At 37.6% G+C, this 18,351-nt stretch overlaps 1 protein-coding gene and 1 non-coding gene across 4 annotated transcripts in view; both read left to right on the forward strand.

Annotated features, from left to right (window-relative positions):
* The window catches only part of Mid2 (midline 2), a 114,903-nt gene that overhangs the window by 91,406 nt on the left and 5,146 nt on the right, over positions 1-18,351 (forward strand). For 2 of the 3 annotated variants that reach the window (XM_045140312.1, XM_004659146.2), the window contains exons 6-9: positions 7,334-7,461; positions 9,220-9,453; positions 15,445-15,606; positions 17,225-17,432. In XM_045140312.1, the coding sequence (XP_044996247.1) occupies positions 7,334-7,461; positions 9,220-9,453; positions 15,445-15,606; positions 17,225-17,432 (732 nt within the window). The remainder of the gene's footprint in view (positions 1-7,333; positions 7,462-9,219; positions 9,454-15,444; positions 15,607-17,224; positions 17,433-18,351) is intronic. The other variant, XM_045140313.1, reaches the window with a different exon arrangement.
* Positions 7,737-7,947, forward strand: LOC123456772. The gene has a single exon (XR_006634654.1). It is a non-coding gene; the product is annotated as a small nucleolar RNA U3 (small nucleolar RNA).

An 18,351-nucleotide genomic window follows, 5' to 3' on the forward strand; every position in this document is an offset into this window, starting at 1 on the left:
TCTCCTCTCCCCTCCTCTCCTGAGATATGGCTTCAATCCTAGTCCAGGCTGACCTGTAACTCACTATGGAGCCCAGACTGGTCTCAAACTCTCAGCCATCCTCTGGCCTTAGCCTCCTGAATGCTAATATTATAGACATGAATCACCACTACTGCCTTCCTTAAATTTTATATCCAGCCTGTAAAAATCAAAATTTTAGCACTTGCCATGTGTGGTGGTGCATGGCCTTTAATCCCAGTACTTTGGAGGAAGAGGTAGGAAGATCACTGAATTCGAAGACAGCCTGAGACTACATAGTGAATTCCAGGTCAGCCTGAGCTCGAGCAAGGCCCTACCTTGAAAAAAGAACAAAAATAAATAAATAGATTACTATATTCATATTTTTATTTGTAGGAGCCCTTTTTGATCTTTGCTGCAAACAATTGGCTTATTTCCCTTAACCTCTACATTGTCTTGGTTTATTCCAAGTTCCTTTTCTCTTTTTAAAAAAAAATCAGTAGGCACTTAGATTTATAAACATGGTTTCTTAGAAGAAATTAAGAGACAAATTGCTAGTGAAAAATGAATTTATTTACTATTTAGCTAAGCCAGGAAGAGAAAAACTAGTTCCTATGAACCTTTTTATAATTAATTCTTTTATTATTATTTATTTTTGCAAGCATGGAGAGAGATAGAGAGATGAGAAACAGACAGAGAGAATGGGCATGCCAAGGCCTCTAGTCATTGCAAATAAACTCCAGAAGAATGAGCCACTTTGTACATCTGTCTTACATGGGTACTGGGGAATGGAACCTGGGTCCTTAAGCTTTGTGGGCAAGCACCTTAACTGCTATGCCATCTCTACGGCCCTCTCTGAATCTTTTCTATAGCACTGTTATAATTTTATAGAAGAATGAAACAAAAGTCAGGAAACAGCCATATGCTACTTTAAGTTGTTACAATTCTATGCCCTGTCTTCCTGAGAGATAAGTTCCTCCTCTGACTGGTACCAGAGCCTCAGCCATTCCCTTCCTTAGCATGAGATTCCTTAGAAAATTTTAATTTTTTAAATTTTATTTATTTATTTATTTTCAAAGAGGGAGGGAGGGAAGAGAGAGAGGCACTCCAGGGCCTCCAGCCATTGCAAACAAACTCCAGATGCATGTACCACTTTGTGTATCTGGCTTTATGTGGGTACCGGGGAATCGAACCTGGATAGTTAGACTTTGCAGGAAAGTGCCTTAACTGCTAAGCCATCATTCCAGCTCCAAATTGTAATTCTTTATGGTCCATTTTCTGGTCTGATAGCTGAAGAAAAGGGTACAAATGTCTCTCTTTATAATATTTCTACTCCTGCCAGGCTGCCTGCATTACTGTGCTTTAGTTTCTGTGTTTCCCTAAATGTCTGGTAAGGTTGTGGTTGTCTTTTTGACTTTAAGAACTAAAAGTTACCTAGAAACACTGAGAAGGATAGTAAGTTGTTGCTTGGTGAACTTTGTTATAGGAATATTAGTTTTGTTTTGTTTTTTAATTGTGGAACCCCCAAGTCGGGCATGGTGGTGCATGCCTTTAATCCCAGCACTCACGAGGCAGAGGTAGGAGGATCACTGTGGGTTCAAGGCCACCCTGAGACTCCAGGTCAGCCTGGGCTAACATGAGACAGTGTCTCCAAAAACAAAAACAAACAAATGAAACCTGTGGGTCCTCGAGTGTCAGCACTATATTTATTTTCTCTTGCATCAGTTTCCCTTGGAGGGCATTCTACAACCTCCTGCTTTTGGTGGCAGTGTGCATGTAGAAGTTATTCCTTCTGTCAGCTTTCTAGGAGCCAAGCAGAGAAGAACTGAGAGGTCTCAGACTGCTTTTAGTGTAATGTCAAAGCTCTACCGAAACAAACCTCTCATCTCCTGCCAGGCTCCGGGTAGAGTAGGCTATTTGAGTGGAGCTGGGGCTCTAGCTATTCCTCATGCAAACTTTCAACTTCGTGTCACTAAATCAGCTTGATGTTATTGGCTTCCTTATCCAGCTTTCTCTGGTCTGTTGTTGGTTACCACACATCCGTCCCTTTCTAGCTTCCAAGCATTTGCTGACGATTTCTTACTTGCTGGCATCCCTTTTTCCATTCTCTTTGTCTTTGTGGGTTTATGACATTTTATTCTTTTTTCCTTTTAGTGGGATTTTATGAAAGCAGAGCTAGAATGCACATTTAAACCACTATATTAAGTCATCCTCACCCTGCAGCCCTCTGAAAGGTTTCCCCCCATCTCCATAGTATTGTAACTATTCTTTTCAAAAGAAGACCTTGTTAACTATAACAGAAATGCCTTTGTTTCATCTTTTTCTTTCATCTTACATGATATCTGAGCAGCATGTGACTTGATATTACTGACCTTCTTACTTGTAATCACCCTATTTTGTCTTCCATAAACATTCCTGGTTTTCTTCATACTTGTCTGGGGTATGTATGTGTGTGTGTGCACGCATGTATGTGCAATTGAAAGGGCAACTCTTCCTGCATCTATTTCTTTTTTATTTTGAAAATTTATTTGTATTTAATTATTTATTTGAGAGAGAGAGAGAGAGAGGGAGGGAGGAAGAGAAAAAGTGGGACACAGGGAGGGAGAGAGAGAGAATGGGCATGCCATGGCCTTCAGCTGCTGCAAACAAACTTCAGATATATGTGCCGCCTTGTGCATCTGTCTTATGTAGGTCCTAGAGAATTTAAACTGGGTCCTTTGGCTTTAAAGGCAAGTGCCTTAACCACCAAGCCATCTCTCCAGCCCTTATCTATTTCTTTAATGGTATTGTTCTTACCTATTCAGTATTAGGATGTTCTTATCTCCAGACACAACTTTCCTTGTGAGCCCATTAACTATTAGGGCTTAAATTACCACTTAATTACTATCAATTGTCATGTTAATGATTCTCAAATCTCCATGTATATTTTTTCATAGGCTCAAGTATGTGGAATCCATGAATATCCATGTGCTGCCACTTGAGAATCATCTATCCAACTTAAATATGCTTTTTTCTGGTCTCTCACAGAACCTGAAATTCCTCCTCATCACTATTCATTTCTAATGTGTTAAGGAACTCATGATTTCAGATAAAGTGAAATATTGGCTGAGAGAGATATGCCCCTAAAACACTTTCTATATTATCTTGAATGAAGATCAAGGCTTTGAAAGTCAACAATGAGATGCTAGAATAAACACAGAAACTAACAAATAGGGACATCCCCCTATATTGTCACTTTTAACTCATTCTTAACATTTAACCACTATTAGAATTTGAGAATGTATTATTTATATCTAATCTATATATCAATATCAATCTATATATAGCACAAACATAAGGACATGCTGTATATATTCTATTGTTTCCTCCCTTTGAGATAATATAACTCACAACCCTCTTAGTACTGTAATTATAGGTGTGTGCCACCATGCCTTGTTTTGAGGAGCCAGTATGAATGTTTAAAAAATAGCTATTTATTTTCAAGTTTTTGTTTTAAGACAAAGTCTTCCTATGCCGTCCTGGCCTGGAATTCATAATGTAGAATAGGCTAGTCTCATACTTTGTGGCAACTCTCTTGTTTTGATCTCCTGAGTACCAGAATTTCAGGCGTGAACCACATTATTTTTTTTAAATTTTTTTCGTTTGTTTGTTAATTTTTATTTATTTATTTATTTGAGAGTGACAGACAGAGAAAGAGGCAGAGAGAGAGAATGGGCATGCCAGGGCTTCCAACCACTGGAAACGAACTCCAGACGTGTGCGCCCCTTTGTGCATCTGGCTAACTTGGGTCCTGGGGAATCCAGCCTTGAACCGGGGTCCTTAAGCTTCACAGGCAAGCGCTTAACCGCTAAGCCATCTCTCCAGCCCCCACATTCATTTTTTAAATCAACCATTTCAGTGTGTATGTGTGTGTGTGTGTGTGTGTGTGTGTGTGTGTGTGTGTGTGTGTGTGTGTTTGTGTGTGTACACATCCATGTGCAGGCACAAAGGGGTGTGTGTGGGATTTAACATGGAGAGTTTGCATGCTGAGCAGGTGCTCTCACACTCTGTCCGTTTTTTTGGTCTGCACTTCTGTTCCTGTCATAAACAGTGGGGTTCTGACTGGAGAAGCAGCTCCACAGTGCCACCTACAGCAGCCTGGGTATTTCTTTTCACTGGGTTCCACTCAGGTAAAGGTGGGATCCAAGACGTTGCTACAGAAAGGAATTTTTGAGGAGCCATATGGAGCAGAGTTGAAGTTTGCTGGGAACAAAGTTAAGCATAAATTCAAGCATAGGGGCTAATAGAGAGAGATGTGCTCAGGGGAAATGACAAGACATATCCAAGAGAATGGGTGTGGGTTTTTCAAGATTGTTTCCTTTAATTATTTTACCAATGGATGAACATAGGATGTTGGAGGCTTTTGGAGTTATATTTCTCCAAAGGTTTGTAAGGGAGCCCATCTTCTATCTCTTTTCTTCTTTTCAATAAGTGGGGTTAAAAAGTAGCCTGGGAGGGGCCTTGAATAAGATTGCAAAATTGTAAGGCAAAAACAGGGGTGATAAGTATTGCATAAAAGGTGTGTTTTACTGAAATGTGGAGTTTTTGTGAGAGTCCTAGAAAATAATAGCATTTATAACTGGGGAGGGAGAAAGTTATGTTTAAAGGTCATAAACACATAGACCTTAAGCATAATTCATTGCTAATTTGATATTCTGAAGCAGAACATCTTTATATAAAAAGAATATTGTCTCTATGCAGGCAGTATTCCCAGGAAATGGTGTTAGTTTTGCTGCAATCCTTGTTTGTCAGTGGTGGGAGGTTTCAAGCACACTCTGGGCTGAGGAGTTCCTTTTAATTCCAATGTCCTCTTTAATTTTCCATCTTTCTGTCTTGCCTCACTACCATTTCACTGCCTGCTTATTCTTAGGCATCTTAATAATCTGGTCTACTATTTCCAATTTTTGCCCTTTCCAGTACATCCACTACAGCCACAAGATTCTTCTTGAAACATATTTTTTTCCTGTATTTATGTATCACCCCTCTAACTAAAATGCTCTAATGTCTCCTGTTGTTCTTAGAATAAAGTAAAAAGTTAGAAAAACAACTTATAAGGCCATACATGAATCTGCTTTTTTCTCCAGCCCTTAGGCGAGAGTACACACACTACCTAGCTTTTGTTTAACCAACTCCTATTCATTATGTAAGTCTCTGCCTAAAAGACCTTCCTCCCAGGAGATTTCTCTAAAGTCCCAAGTCCCTGCTAGGTAACTCTTGTATGTACTGTAGACTCTTTGAATTGCCTAGTCAACATCTTTATTCTCCATAACTGAGCTCTATGAAGGCACAGAGCAAACTTGTTTCACTGGATATCTATAGTACCTAGCATAGTGTGGGGCACATTAGTGTTGTTTAGTAAATGTTAGATAGATGGGTGTGTGGATGGAAGAAGATTGAAGAGGCCAGTCTTCTTATTTACTTTAAATCGTCTTCTTATAAAACAAATAGTAGAATGGCTATTTAATGTAAACATGAAGTGTGGGAGGAGGCTCATGAGTTTAAGGTCATCCCCAGCTATATAAAAGCTTCAAGACTTGCCAGAACTATATCAGACTTTGTCTCAGCAAAAAGCAAAACAATTGTATTGCGTTAACCTTTCATTTATTTATACTGGCCTGCAGTTTATGTGTGGAAAGTCTCAATTTTGAGAAACAGTTAAGAAGCTGTTGTTTGTAGATTTATTATAAGGTAGACAAACACGAGGGTATGTATTTGCCCAACTTCCCATTCCCTTATAACTGGCTCACTGTAAAAATTCCCTTCTGATCTTAACTCTACTCCATGCCTCTTCCTTCTAGTCTAAACTGCACTTTGTTGGCAAGTTAATGTTTCTTTCCATCTTCTCATTTGTATACCCACAAACCTGCAGAAGGTCTGATACAGGACTAAAACCTGGATATTTGGGTAAAAACTCCCCCAGATAATTATGATTAACTATGGTTAATAATTGCTGACATATATAAAATGTACATCATTTTTTTCCAAGGTAGGGTCTCATGCTGGTCCAGGCTGACTTGGAATTAACTATGTAGTCTCAGGGTGGCCTCGAACTCTCAGCGATCCTCCTACCTCTGCCTCCTGAGTGCTGGGATTAAAGGCATGTGCCACCACGCCTGGTAAATGTACATCATTTTTAAAAGGAATAACATCAATGGTTATGAGTCCAATGTATAGAATCAGATAGTCATGGTTCAATTAAAGTTTGACCTTTACTGTTTGTTTGGTCTTGGCAACTTACTTAGCTTGTAAATGTGCATGCTTCATTACTTGCAAAATGTAAAAAAAAACCTCTACTACACAGGCTTATGGTAATGAGTATATTAGATAATGTATGTAAATTTTCACGCACATGCCTTGTATACTAAGCACTCCATAAATAGGACTCATTACATTGTTGTTCTTAGTCATTCAGTCATGAATTCAGCAACTATTTATTCATTATGTGTCCAACACTCTTTTAGGAACCATGGAAAATATAAGAGGTATGAAATGGGAATTTCATTATTGAGTCTTTCAAAATTAGCTGGGGAGTTAAAGCTGGAGAAGTAGCTCAATTGGTACAGTGCATGCCTAGCATGAACAAAGCCCTGGCTATGATTCCTAGCTCACATAAACTAGGAATGGTAGCACATGCCTGTAATCCTAACATTCAGGATTACTTTTCAGGGGCCAGTAGTTATCAGAAGTTCAAGTTCATCCTTGGTTACATACAAGTTTGTAAACAGCCTGGGTTACATGAGACTGTCTCTAAATAAGGAAAAGAAGAAAAGAACAAGGAGAAGGAGAATTAGTTGAGTAGATAAAATTATTATAGTATTATGCAGTTAGAGAAAAGAAAGAAATATAAATATTATAAATCATCAAATAATGGACTGTATTTAAAGGAATGAATATATTAGCCCAGCATGTTGGTTTGTTAGCATGAAAAAAAAAAAAAAGACAGAGAAAACTTCCTTGAAACTGCTCTTACCAAGCCTACAGAGGTCTACTTTTGATGCTGCCTGCCAGATGGAAAATGATGCAGAGGGGAAAAAATCTTGTATTTACTTCTCAAAATTAAGACAGGATGAGGGAGTGTGTTTGAGGGGCGAACATATGTGTATAAATATGGTATAACTCTTAATTGGTTCCTGACGATTAAAATTGAAACTGTTTCTGTTGGAAAAGCACAGATATGATATTTTCACTTACAAGTCATTTGTTTTCACCTCGTTAAACCAGAAATCAAACACTAGATGATGGTTGCAAACCTATTTTGATGCGTATTGACGTACTTTCCTTTTATTTTCTTTTTAAGGGTCGCTATGGCAACTGCATCTTCTCAAGTTCTGATCCCAGACATCAATTTTAATGATGCCTTTGAAAATTTTGCTTTAGATTTTTCTAGAGAAAAGAAACTCTTGGAGGGGCTAGACTATTTAACAGGTGTGAAAATACTGTGCTTTCCTTCCCACTTTGTTTTTCTCTCATCCTGTGTCCTTTTAGTTTAAAATAATCTAAAAAGAATAATGCTTACAATGAAAATGTTTTATGAGTTTTAGAAAAATACATGTATGCTTTAGACAGAATATATTTTAGTTCATATAATATTTAAATTATACATCAAATATTTATTCCCTTTAAAGTATCATATGAAGTCATGGATCTATTCAGAGGCAGTATAATTTTTTAAGAAAGGTTTTACTTATGAGAAATAGCTGAAGACTACACTTTCAGGAATCTTTTCTACAGTTTGTTACTAGAGAATTTTCTCTGACTGTAGAGTACTGGAAGCCATGAGGAAGAGGTAAGGAGTTCTCTTCTGAGAGTGAAGCTGCCCTTGGGTGTTGTTTTATTACAACTGCCTATCACAACTAATGATTGCTTTCTCCATTTGGGAGAGTTAGAAGGAGAGGACACAGTCTGAGTAGAGGAAAAAAGAAAAGAAAAAATAAATAGCTGTCTGGGGCTGGAGAGATAGTTCAGCAGATAAAAATGCTTCTTATAAAGCCTGTGTGCCTGGGTTTGATTCCCTAGTATCCATGTAAAGTCAGATGCACGATGTGGTACATGCATCTGAAGTTCATCTGCAGTGGGAAAAGGTCATAGTACACACATTCTGTCTGGCTGTCTGTCTTCCTCTGCTTGCAAATAAATAAGTAAATGAAATATTAAAAATAATAGCTGTTTGAAGGAACAGTATGTAATTGTTAAAATGTTTGAAATATAGGCTAATAAATGTCTATAAAAAATAAAAAGATAAGGATGAAACTAGCTTATTGAAAATGCTGGCTGCTTTCAGCATTATTGAATGATTATTTCTTGAAAAAAATTATACATACACTAATTTTATTGTGTGTAGATATTTTGTTAATATCAACATAGCTATTATTTATTTACTACTTCATGCTGGATGCTACACATTAATTTTTAAAATATTTATTGATTTATTTAAGAGAGTGAGAGGGAGAGAGTGGAAAAGAGAGAGAGAAGAATAAGAGGCACATAGAGAGAGAATGGGCATGCCAGCAAATGAACTTTAGACGCATGCACCACCTTGTGTATCTGACTTACATGGGTATTGCAGACTTGAACCTAGATACTTAAGCTTTGCAGGCAAGTACCTTAACTGCTAAGCCCTCTCTCCAGCCCACTATATATTAATTTTATATCACTAATTCTTACTACAAATCTACAAACTAATTATTATCCCCATTTTACAGATGGGAAACTATTAATTTGCATTGTTTATGTTGTCAAATATATAGTAAAACTTATTTTTAAATAAATAGAACTAGATTGTGGCCTATGTAATGAAAAAATTATATGACAATTTTGCTCTGATATCTATATATGTGTTTTACAGGCATTCTAGACAACTGGAGAAATCATCGAAATAATTTAGGCTTATATATTTGCCTAAAGCATCTTCATCATTGAACCAAAAGTGGGTTGGGGGTATTTGGGGTCTCAGCACTATGCTTCAAGACAGTCCAGGGGTGGGGTGTAGTTAAATGATTGCATGCTCATCTAGCATGTGTGAGGGCCCAGGTTCAATCCTCAGCACTGAAAATAAAAATACGCATGATACAAAAGCTCCAATCTCTCCTAGAGTTATTGTATTAAGCAGGAAGAACAATAATTGTAAAATTTCAGAAGAGAAAGGGTGCTTTCCTTACCTTTTCCCTCTGCATTTTCTTACAGCTCCCAACCCACCATCTATCCGAGAGGAACTCTGTACTGCCTCCCATGACACCATTACAGTCCACTGGATCTCGGATGATGAGTTCAGCATCAGCTCCTATGAGCTTCAGTACACCATATTCACTGGCCAGGCTAACTTCATCAGTAAGTCATGGTGTAGTTGGGGCCTGTGGCCAGAGATAAGGAAATGTAAGGAAGCAGTAAGCTGCTCAAGATTGGCCGGGGCGCCACGAGGCAAGTGTTTGTAAGACATGTTAGGTTGTTTAGTATAGTCTCTCATAGACAGTGTAAGCTCCCCAGGGTATTGCAAAAACCTTACTGGTGACAAGCAAGTTATGTATTTCTTGCTGGGTGGTCTCTGGGATGACTCCCATTTGTTCATGTACTCCTTAGCATTTACTCAATCAATCCACGCCACTCCATTATCTCAAGGAGAGCACTGCCCAGTATTTGTTCCTGGATAGTTCTGGATAGCTAAGCCACCATCATTCCATGTGTGTGAACATTTCTCTCTGGCTCTTCTTCCACTTCATTATCATTATAAACTAGATAAAATATATTTGGTTCAAGGATTTACTTTATAACATTCATTTGTATCTGTGAGCATGGAGATAAGCTTCTTGTCTCTGTCACTCTTCTTTTTATTCCTTCTTCCTTTCCACAAAGAATTACAGTAAATATAAAAATATATAAAAATATGTCAGAGCCAGGTGCAGTGGCTCATGCCTGTAGTCCTAGCACTCAGTTGTCTGAGGCAGGATTATTAAAAATTCAAGGCCATCCTAGGCTGCCTAGTGAGATTCTGTTTCAAAAGAGAAGAAAAAAAAATTATGTTAGTGAGCCACAAAATAAAGGATGTTTTAAAAAGCTGTTGTTTAGCTCACATGTTATGATGGTTTCAACTTCTGGTCAACTGGAACAAGACAACACAGGGAAGGAAGGTACTGAACTTAATAATGATTGCCATCCATCAGCACAGAGCTGGAAAGTTCCCTTCAATTCACTAGAGAAATGAAAATAGAATTGCAGCTGAATTGAAGACCAGTTCTGTTTCCCACCCGCTAATTATGTCTTCATAGCTGCAAATTAATATCTTCCTTTACTTTGCACTTATATAAGACTCCAGGGGCCAACATGAGTGGACTTCTTTCCAACTAAGCCCCCCTGATGGACTTCCTTTTGGGGGTATGTGAAAGTTCATGGACAAAATTCTGTTTAACAGTAGTGAAGAGGGCTGATGAGAGGACATTTAGGAGTCAAACACTAAAAAGCACTTGCCTCGTGCAGCTCCAATCTTAGCCACTCCATCCAGGTTGCTGTGATGCTCCAGGGTGTTTCTTCAGATCGTGAAGTCACAAGCCGTAAGGCCTCACTGACATGCTTTTATTTGTATATTCTGGAAGTGTCATCCACTGCTTTTCCCTACCTGATATGGGGAGACTAGTCATCTCCCAGAGATTGTGAATAGGTACAAGAATTGACTGGTACCTAAAGTTGTCACTTCTGTTTCCAGTCTACATAGACTTTTAAAAATGAAAATGTAGAGCATAATTCTTTCTAATGATAAGAATGTAGCATCTTAGAGTGAGAGCCTTTGAAGTCATCTATCTAATCTTCTTCCAGATAACCAGTAAATGTCTCTGCATGATCATAGTTAGTGTTCAGGTGTTCACTTCTAACAAAACAGCCCACATAATTGTACAGCTGTACATTATTGCCAGGGCTTACTTAAAATAAGCTTTTTTTTAGTCTGGAGAGGTGGCTTAGCAGTTAAAGGCACTTGCTTACGAAGCCTGATGATCTGCATTCAATTCCCAGTACCCATCTGTAGTAGACAGCTTCAGGTTTGTTGAGATGAACTTCCAGCCCAGGCACAGTTATGGAAGAAGGGATATTTATTGAAGCTTACAGATCAGGGGAAGTTCCATAATGGCAGAAGAAGCTGGTCTGCTTTCACAGGACCAAACACCCAGAGAGAAGCACAAGCCTAAAAGTCAAATACCACACAGCACAGCACACTTCAGGAACTCCAGCTAGGCACACTTTGCATATTTTTAGATTGAAATCTCAAACCCACCATCACAACTTAAGATCTACCTAGTGACACCTCCTCCAGCCAGGTGGCTGCAGATGCAAGCTACAAACTAATAAAACATTGAATATATTGGGGGCCATCTATTCAAACTACCACACCATGTAAAGCCAAAAGTGGCGTGCATCTTGAGTTTGTTTGCAGAAGAGGACCCAGTACAACCACTTTCCCTCTTTTTTTTCTCTCAAATTAATGCATATTTAAAAAAAATAAAAAGAAGAGGCCTCTTTCAATTAGACAACCATAATGACAATACTTCCATGATTGTTATGCTTTACCATTCCCACATAAGTTATTTCATTTAGTCCTCATGAGTTGTTGCTTATAAAATACCTGATATTGATTCTATTTTATATATGAAGAAATTGAGGCTTAAGTTAAATTAGTTGCCCAAAGACACAAAGTAACAAAATGATGGAGTCAAGATTGATACCAAAGGCTATCAGGCTTCAAACTTACTGCCCTTTGAATAAAGCTACAGTTATCACCTAGTCCTAGGTCTAGCCATTATGCCTCATCATCAAACCTAATCCATCTTACATTTAACAATTCCTGAGATAATGTTAGGTAACTCCTATGTCCCATCTAAAGTTTCTCATTTGATGTCCTTATATTTTCTGTTCTTTCAATTGTTCCTCATAAGATATGGTTTTAGGATCCTATTTATGAACATGCTCTTATTTATCAAAGTGCATTAAAAATATGCTGTTACAAAAGTGAGTATAATACTCCAAAAGTGCTCTGACCTTTATAGAGAACATCTGTATATGAGCTGCCACCCACTTGCCCTGTACCTTTTCTTGTTGGTTATATTGGCTACTGAGTGGTTACTGATCATACTATCCTAGTCTCAGAGACATATTTTTTTTTACTATAATTCAGTTGAAAGTCCCACTATACCAAATCTTAGTGATACCCACAGGATCATATATTTATCTTTATAAATTTAAGAATGGTTTCATAATTACAAAAAAGTTATAATACTGGCACAAAGAACAAACATATATTCTTTACCTAGATTCATCTACTGTTAACATTTTTCCCATTTTCTTTATCATTTTGCTAACATTGTTTCTATTTTCTTCAGAACCATTTAACATTAATTGGCGTATAACATTTCTAAATTCTTCAGTGTATACTTCCTAAGAATAAGAAAATTCTCATATAAAACAATTTTACAGTTAATTTATTTAATATTGACATAATACCTTTATCTAAATCACAATTCACATTCTAATTTTGGTAATTGTCTCAATAACCATTATAATATACAAAGAAACCAATATTATCATTTATATTATAATCTAGGACTGAGTATTACATTTACTTGTCATATATCTATAGCCTTCTTTGGTCTGTAACATTTCCTCAATACTTTGTCTTTTATAACCTTGACATTTTGAAAAGTGCCCATGTTCTATGTGCAGTAGTCTTTACCTCGAAATCCCAGCACTTTGGGGCAAGAGAATCACAGCTGTAGACAAGGTCTAGACATGTAGTAAGACCCTGGTTGTTGATTGTGTTTATTATGTTGTTTCTTATTTTGTATGCTTTCAATAAGTAAAAATCCTTGTTTGTGGAATTTTACATGGTAGGATACAACAGTACCCTTAGGGTGTCATATCCAGAGGCATGAGGTATTCACTTGTACCACCTTATTGATGCCAATTTTGATCACCAGATCAAGATGTTGTCTGATTTTTTTATTATATAGTTCTTGGTTTTGTTTTTTTTTTTTCCAGTAATAAGCAATTTAAAATCATGGAGATATCCTGCTTCCTCGTCATACCCATTTCACCTCACCCTTATCTCTGTTGGAGCATTAATTGAAGATTCTTGCTCTATCCAATCTTTTCTATGACGTCTGCACAGTAATGGTTTTCCAGCTGGGTACTTCCTCATACCTTTATAAATTGACACTCAGCATTGTGCTACTATACATGGGTTTTACTTTGTTTATTTATTCATCAATATGCACTCAAAGATTCTCTTTTATGTATGATTTATATTTCTTTACCGTAAAATGTGCAAAGTGTCGAGATTTAGCCAGTGAAACTCTTGTAATGTAGCTTCTACGTCTTGGTCATTTTCTCCCATCATTTTCATGAGCATATCCTCATTTTCTGACATAATAAAATGTGTGTGCTCATTATAACCTTATTCTAACCTAGCCATTCAGATCAGCCATTTTGCAAGAACCCTGGTCCTTTGTAGTAGGGCAATGCTGTCAGAGACCAAAACCTTAGTAGTTGTTATGAACTTACATATTCATATTAAATAAATCTATTTATGTAATATGCATATGTACTCTCTCTATATATATATGTGTGTATATATAAAATTCATGTATAATTCTCCCTTGGTATTCATGTAGTATTTGTTCCATGGCTTCAACATACAAAAATCTGGATTCATAAGTCCTTTATATAAAATGGTATAGTGTTTGCATATAAGCTATAAACATCCACTTGTATACTTTAAATATTTCCCAGATGTTTTATAATATGAAGTGAATTCTGTAGATGCATATTATATTGTTTAAAGAATGATGACATGAAAACAGTCTGTACATGTACATTCCAGACATTTTTTTTCTTATTTTTTAAAAAATTCTCATTTATTTGATAGAGAAAGAGAGCAAATGAGCACACCAGGGCCATTGCAAATGGACTCCAGATACATGCACTACTTTGTGCATCTGGGGAATTGAAGTTGGGTCCTTTGGCTCTGCTGTCAAGCACCTTAACCACTAAACCATCTCTCCAGCCACACTCCAGACAATTTTTAAAAATATTTTTAGCTTCGGGCATGAAGGAACATATAAGGTGACTAAGGCAAAAAAAAAAATTATTTGCTTTGTTTGGCGATTGTTTGTTTTGAGACAGGTTCTCATGTAGCCCTGGCTGGCCTTATTCCAGTAGCTGAGGATGACTCTGAACATCCTGATACCTCTGTTTCCCACCAAATGCCTCTATGCCTGGCTTATGCTTTTGTTCTAGATTTAATTTAGGTCTTTCCTATGTACCCCAAATTAATTATAAAATTCTTTTGATCAGACCCCTTGTAAAACACTAATGATATTATTTCTACTTTCTTACCTCAGTATATTCTTTGCTCAAACTACATATGAATGACAAAATTCACTGTACGTTTCCCTTTGCCCTTTCCCTTCCACCCTCTAGTAGCATTGTAGCTAAAAATAGTAAGCTGGTTGAAAAGATGAAGGAGTCTAAATAATCCATGTACTAGAATGTGGCACCTCTTTGTACTTACCTATCCAAATACATATTTTTAATTATGTTCATTTCCCCCTGTTTAATCCAAAGCAAAAATTCATATCTTTGATTCCTTTAGCTACACGAGAGGGGAAAAAGCTTCTGGATGATAGTATTTTCCGGGATCACTTTACTCCAGAGGAGTATAGGAATCAGAGCCCAGAAAGGTTTTAAAAATATACAAATAGATTTTGTCTTGCTTTTTTCATGCTTTATTGACTTTATTTGGTGCCCAGCAAATTTGGAAAGAAAAGGTGAGGATGGGGTGGCAGAGTGGAGTCATAAGCCATCAAGGCCTCCAGAGACAAAAGAATATTGTCATTCACTCCACAAATTGTAATGTAGTGCACAGAACACTAGGCTGCAATTAAAAGATATCAAAGTACTTACAGCACCGTCTGTGGCCATGGAAGCCAGTTTACTTCCCTTCATCCTTGTTTATCACTTGTAAAGGAAAGGCAATTTATGTCTTGGTATCTCCTTTCCATTCTGACTTTCTATGTTTCTGAGTTGCACAATCCAAGGCCAGACTTAGGTCTCAGAAGAGTGGATTTTATGGGTATAAAGTGATTTGGTATAGTGGTCATGCCTGTGTTGTTTGGCATAACAATGAACTGACCTAACTTTGGCTAGTAGTTACATTTAACTGTTAGAAGCCAGAAGCCTGGCACAAGCCTAGCTCTGTGGAAAAAAATAGTGGAACCATCAGTCCTAGCTCATCTCATCGTACCTTCCAAGACTCAAAAGAAAACAAAATGAACTCACTCGAGGGAGGTTATAACTGGTTGTTCAGTGTGCTTTTTTCATCCTATCTCTTTCACTTGTTGGTTGATGTCTTTATCTTTCCCCACTTTGCAGGCCTGTATAATTCAGTGGATAGCTGGATGATTGTGCCCAACATTAAACAGAACCATTACACAGTGCACGGACTCCAGAGCGGGACACGCTACATCTTCATTGTTAAAGCCATAAACCAAGCAGGCAGCCGAAACAGCGAACCCACCCGGCTAAAAACAAACAGTATGTTGTGGTGATTCTAAGAGGAAAGATGTTTTCCTCTCTATTCCTGGGAGGACACTTAACCTGAACAGCCTCCCAAAACACTGTGAGAACAGAGAGGCACGGGGTGAAGGAGCTTTATTATTGTAGTTCATGCTTTGGGCGAGATGCTTGTTGGTGCCCATGGGATTTTGCGGACAAAGAGATGCATAGAATAGTTGGTAGATTTGGAGGAGATTAGTGAAGTATTTTTCCCTGCTTTCCATCCCCTACACTTGGGAAACTACTGACTGTGGGATAATCTAGCAAAACTCTACCACAGACAAGTCATATCTGTTAGTAATGCTTTCAAACTCATCTAAAATAGCTTACCAAATAATATTCGCTAGTAGTTTAAGTGAATAGTGTTTTTTTTCCCCTATCTATCACACACAGCAAGAAGCTGAATGTAAGCATTTCATGGCTGGTGCAGCAGCTCTGGGATGTCATAAAAGGTGCAGGCTATTTCTCCTTTGTGTATGGCTTATTCACAATGCCACAAGATGGCCACTGCAGTCTCTGGTGTCATATTTTCTTTCAAGATTGGAAGAGGTAGTAAAACATTGGTATTGTGTTTATCAGAAAAACAGAAACTATTCCAGAAGTTTCTCCCACTGTCTAACTTTTACTTCCTTCTTTTTAGCCATCCCTAGTAGCAAGTAAGGCTATGAGATTGAATGGGGGGGGGGAGAGAAAATAAGGACTGGGCATTGAGTTAGCCCACAGTGACTGTCATAGAGGCATTTTGTATAATAAAGTTCTTGCCATAACCAGCAAATGGCCCCTGGCAGCATTGCTTTTGTCAGATAGTTATAAGGACCTTTGTTGTGAATTATTATCTACACAAATGTTTCCTCTGATCATTGATAAGGGGACAACCACTCCAATAAAATTGACTAATAATATGTTCTTTACATCCCAATTATAAGAAGGCAAAATATTTCCTGTTGCTGAGTTCCTCTCAGAATTTTTTCATTTGTTCTACCACCAAGCAGCAATGGTCTCATCAGCATAGAATTTCTCCCTCCTCAGGCAGGACAACACTCCTCAAAATCCACCCCAATCCTAATCCCAGCACTCGGGAGGCAGAGGTAGGAGGATTGCCATGAGTTCAAGGCCACCCTGAGATGACAGAGTTAATTCCAGGTCAGCCTGGACCAGAGTGAGAACCTACCTTGAAAACCCCCCCCAAAAAAAAATCTACCCCATCCAAAACCACCTGCTGAAATAAAGCCAAATATAAAACATATTTAAACATATGAGACTTTGTTCCCTTTTCATTATAATGGGGACAGCTTACTAGCTTCCGTATGCTTGGAACATGGTTTCCAGTAAAATATTCATTGGGGAGACCACAGTTTTCCCACATAGGGAAATAAGTACCTTCATGAAGGTTATTTTATGGAAGAATAACTTCTATTATTGCATAATTGTATATTGTGTTATCTTGCCTGCTTCCTTAATATAATCTAAACTTCAGCCAACTTGCACTGACCCAAGAATCATCATCATAGTGAGGCACCCTTGTAAGTCATGCTGTTGGAAGAAGGTACAGTTCTTAAATGTGTCATCATGCATTTTCTTTTTGCTGCATTTTCAGGCCAACCCTTTAAATTAGATCCCAAAATGACTCACAAGAAATTAAAGATATCCAATGATGGATTGCAGATGGAAAAGGATGAAAGCTCTCTGAAAAAAAGCCATACCCCAGAGAGGTTTAGTGGCACTGGGTGCTATGGGGCAGCAGGAAATATATTCATCGACAGTGGTTGCCACTACTGGGAGGTAGTCATAGGTTCTTCAACATGGTAAGTTGATTGCATTTTTCATCTCTCTTATCTTTTCTGCTCTTAAGTTCTGGAGATTCAATTCTGTAAAACAACCAAGATACCATTAAGTCAAGGCTAAATGAAATATGATAAAGAAAAAAGTCCTAGAAAAAAAATCCAGCTTTTAAAAGAAACTTTATTTTTAAAAATTTATTTATTGACAATTTTTGTATATGTATATATGCATTTTAATCGTATTCAGCTACTACTATCTTCTTTTGTTTCCCATCCCTTCCTTCAAAATCTTTTAACCTTCCCAACTCGTTGCACTTCTACTTTGATATCTTTTTTAAAGAAAATATTTTATTTATTTGTTTACTGGAGGCAGAGAAAGAGACACAGAGAGAGTGTAAGTCAGATATATGGAGAGAGTGGGCATGCCAGGGCCTCTAACCACTGCAAATGAATTCCATACGCATATGCTATCTTATGCATCTGGCTTATGTGGGTACTTAGGAATAGAACGTGGGTCCTTAGGCTTTGCAGGCAAACGTCTTAACTGCTAAACCATCTCTCCATCCCTACTTTGTCATCTTTATTGTTACTTACTGAATTCAGTAAGGTCTGCTTGCATGAGCATGTATGGGAGACTGAGAGTTTTGTAAAAATAAAATCATGAAAAATATTTTGTCTAAGAGAAGGAAATTACTACATCATTCTAATTGCAAGCTTTCACATGTGTGTGTGTGTGTGTGTGTGTGTGTGTGTGTGTGTGTATGTGTGTTGTGTGTTGTGTATGCATGTTTGTATGTATATAGGCAAATGTGTGTATGGATATGCATATACATCTGTGCATGCACATGTGTGCATGTGGAGGTAAAAGGTAGATGTGGAGTGTCTTCCTTGGTCGCTTTCAACTTTGATTCCTTAAGACAGGTTCTCTCACTGAACATAGAGA

This window comes from Jaculus jaculus, chromosome X, assembly GCF_020740685.1.
Source record: "Jaculus jaculus isolate mJacJac1 chromosome X, mJacJac1.mat.Y.cur, whole genome shotgun sequence".
In the NCBI taxonomy this organism is placed as follows: Eukaryota; Metazoa; Chordata; class Mammalia; order Rodentia; family Dipodidae; genus Jaculus; species Jaculus jaculus.